Genomic DNA, 3,808 nt, shown 5'->3' with positions numbered 1-3,808 from the left:
GACAAGTCTTGAACTCTTTGCCTATGAAGTTTAGTTCTTGCCCACGGCTTCAACCCTCAAGAAAATAGAACAACTTGTCCTTCTTCAACATGTCCATGATATCCAACATCAAAGTAGAAAATTGTTTCACGTATTCCCTAATTGACCTAATACGCTTGAGGTCTCTTAACTTTTTCCTAGGATTGTACTCAACATTCTCAGGAAAGAATTGTACATTGAGCTCTATCTTCAAGTCTGCCCAACTATGCACTACACATCTTCCATTTTCAATTTCATTGTACTTGGTACGCCACCACAGTTTGTTGTCACCAACCAAGTACATGGTCGCAGTATCCACTTTCACCTGTTCTGAGGTCATCCTCGTAGTGCGAAAGTATTACTCCATATCAAACAAGAAGTTCTCCAACTTCTTGGTATCACGAGCACCCCCATACGTTTTGGGGTTCTAGTACCTTGGTCTTGCTAACTCTTAGAGTATTGGAGTTTCCCACAGCAAGAACTATCAAATTCATCTTTGCATCTAGATTAGCTATCCACAATTGAAAAGTTTTCAATGTATGGTGAAAGTCCTCTAACATTTTACCTATCAAACTTGATTGATGCTTTTGTAATCCCATCACTTTATCAACAAGTTCCCTCAATTGGGCCACCTCTACGGCTACATTATTGGCTGTTGTCTCATTTTATGCTTCCAGCACGCTGATTCTCTCAACATTGATTGGTATCTTGGTCACTTACCAAAACTTTCCCAACCCCACAACGAAAACAACTAAATTCACGTAGCAACTAACCGAGCTCTGATACCAGGTGTCACGGGCCGATTATTTTCACACCTTTGTGAAAGGACCATGCTGCCCCAGTTAAAGCACTCCTACTTAACTAGCCAACCTATCGTTTGCCACAATTCATCCACGAAACACTTTCATCAACATTCAATCAGATAACAGTAGAAGCAGTAAGCAATTATGAAAGTAGTGGCAAACAAACAGTAAACATTGAAGCAGCGTAATTCATTAACAACACCTCCGTTAACATTGTGTGTTTAGCAAAGGAGACCAATAAGTTAAACACGTTAACAATAGCTAGTGAATTTTACAAGACCGATGAACATTTACCCTCCCCTAAAGAGCTTAATATAAAAATCTCATCTGCCATTAGAAAACATCAAAGTGATTGAAGAGTCATTACCTTATTTGACAAAGAAACAACTAGTAGAAAATAAATTTACACTAATATTTACATGATGAAAGCTTATCCCAACGTACGAAACAAGCGTGGCAAACATAATGCACTGAATAAGTTAGAATTGCGCCCGCTATAATTTCCCCATCCTATCCTATGTATAAATTTCTTGTCATTGTTCGTGACTTTCTTATTGCAAAACAAAAAGAAACATTAAGAAGAATAATGATAAAAAAGTTCCGTTGACATTGTCATGGACAACGTTAATTTTCAGACTTTGATCCCAACTTAACTGCCACCGCGTACCTCGGCGGTAGCTGCTCCGGCAGCCGGCCGGTCGCCAACCCTTTTCACTGCTTGGCTCCGGGAAGACCCATACCGGTGCAGCGGTGTCGAATTGGAGTCAAGGTGATGGAAGAGCACCACCATTATCACCGACGAAGCAAACATGGGTATCGGGCCAAAAAACCACAGTAGCAAATTAGTCGCAAAATAAAGCGATCTAAGTCCGAGCGACCAAAACTCACCCCCCCTTATCACCGCCACCTCCACATTTCTCTCTGGAATATCCGTATCCGGCGTGCTTATCAGGTAATTTGCGTGCACGAAGCACCTCGTGGATTGCACAAAAAATGAGAAGGCGAGGAGAAAACAGATGAGAAGGCTTATGTATTTTATAGAAATTGTGGAGGGTCTCCGGTCACCGTAGATCAAATTGCTCTGAAAAATCGCGCCGGAGGAGCTGCCGGTCCAGGCGCCGATCAGAGAGCTCATAGTTAAGGAAACAGAGGATAAGAAAGTTGCCGCCGAGATGTTCGACGAAATGACTTGCAGAGCAATTCCTATGTCCTTGTTGTCGAGCTGCATGATTCTCTCCACCCAAGCTCTCTTGTCATTGTTCTCGTAGCCGATGACGGTGGTGTGAGGAAGATTGAGGTATCTGTAGAGGAGGATAAGATGGTAGGAAAACATGATCAGCAACCCACTTGGGACTAAAACCAGATCAAGGTTCTCTTTTTGAAAACCCATTAATTCCCTTCTGTTTTCTGTTTCCCTGGTTGATCGATCAGAGCTGAAGAGAGGTTGTGGAGTGGAAGAGTGGTTTGATGACTATGATGAGTTTGAATCATGAGGTTTGTTGATCTTGTATAAATCTAAATTGGGGGATACATTCGATTTCTTAAAAGAAGGTAGTTTTGACTTTTGGCTTTAGGGGCAACTTGCAATCATTTATTATCATTTCCAATTTACATGGACCAGTTGAAAGTGTGAAAATTATTGTTTTGATGATGCATGTGTAATGTGTTGAGGTCTTGAGGGTTTAAAGAGTCGGTTGTTGCATAAGAGCTTCTTTTTTTATTTATTTAATGTTTAAAATAAAATGGGTTAATACCTTAATATTTTTATGATATTTTACTAAATTGCGGTTTACTCCATAAAATTTTAATTGTAACAAATTGACTTTAAAGTTTTATATTTAAGTTTGTTCAAATCACTGTAGAGAGATCTCTATAAAATAAAAATTAAAACTTTAAAATTAAGTTTGGTTTGTACCAAAATAGAATGAATTAAGATAAGAATGTAATAAAAATTGTATTTAGAAATCTCATGTGATTTGATTAGACATAGTATAGAATAGGAATAGAAATTCTTATTGTGAAATTTGGAAGTAATAGTAATCATTTTTTGCCTATTTTATATTATGGATTTATAAAATTTTTGCACTGTCACTTTATGCTAAAAAACATCTTCTTTTTTATAAAATTATCGAATCTTTGTTAGGATTGGAGAAACCCATGGGTGGGCTTGATACACATGAGTGAATATCAACTTGACTCAAAAGCTTAAGCCTATAGAGTATTGGACAGTTTCCGTTCTAACTGCTCTTCCTTGAACGGAAACCGTCTCACTTCTGGGAGTAAAGTCAATTCTCCAATAGTTGCTCAAGTGGGCCTTACCACTGGTGTCTTACATGTCTCGGATTGTGTTCCACTTGTCTCCGAACCAATCTTACCTCCTATGTCTTGACCCTATTAGGATCCATCCATAACCTAGATGATCCTTATTGGTTTCGATCACACACTTGATCCTCCAACTGTTAGCACGTCAGAAGATTTAGTTTCATGTCTCGACTTTTTATGATGTCGCTCATCCAGAGTTATGAACCGTTAGCTCTGATACCACTTGTTAAGATTATAGGAACTCATGGGTGGGCTTGATACACATGGGTGAATACCAACTTGACCTAAAAATTTAAATCTATTGGGTCTTGGGCTCAATCATGTATATAAATATCCATCATCCACTCAATTTTTTCAATGTGGAACAAACTCACAAATAGAATTCTCAACAATTTTTATATTATATTCTGTGAACAAAAATACTTAAATATCATAATGTTACAGTTATCAAATGCAAGTTAACAAAATTTTAAAAACTTGAAATGGAATTTACACTTGTATAAACATTAGGTATTTTATCACTAGTTGATTTGTATAGTTACTGCTCTTCTTTTCGGCTGATTAGGCAATCACTCATTTATATGCTCACATGCGATCCAGTCCCAGAGGCTTTCCCTTACTATTCCTTTTCCATCACGGAAAATCGAGCGATACAGCTAGATTTC

At 38.1% G+C, this 3,808-nt stretch overlaps 1 protein-coding gene across 1 annotated transcript; it reads right to left on the bottom strand.

Moving 5' to 3' along the window:
- Positions 1-1,154: 1,154 nt before the first annotated feature.
- On the bottom strand, positions 1,155-2,515 carry LOC131144982 (uncharacterized). The gene has a single exon (XM_058093988.1). It carries the CDS (start codon positions 2,209-2,211, stop codon positions 1,471-1,473), a length of 741 nt encoding a protein of 246 aa, XP_057949971.1. The 5' UTR covers positions 2,212-2,515; the 3' UTR covers positions 1,155-1,470.
- Positions 2,516-3,808: the final 1,293 nt, after the last annotated feature.

This window comes from Malania oleifera, chromosome 12, assembly GCF_029873635.1.
Source record: "Malania oleifera isolate guangnan ecotype guangnan chromosome 12, ASM2987363v1, whole genome shotgun sequence".
Classification (NCBI taxonomy): domain Eukaryota; kingdom Viridiplantae; phylum Streptophyta; class Magnoliopsida; order Santalales; family Ximeniaceae; genus Malania; species Malania oleifera.
This window is presented reverse-complemented; position numbering and strand designations above follow the sequence as displayed.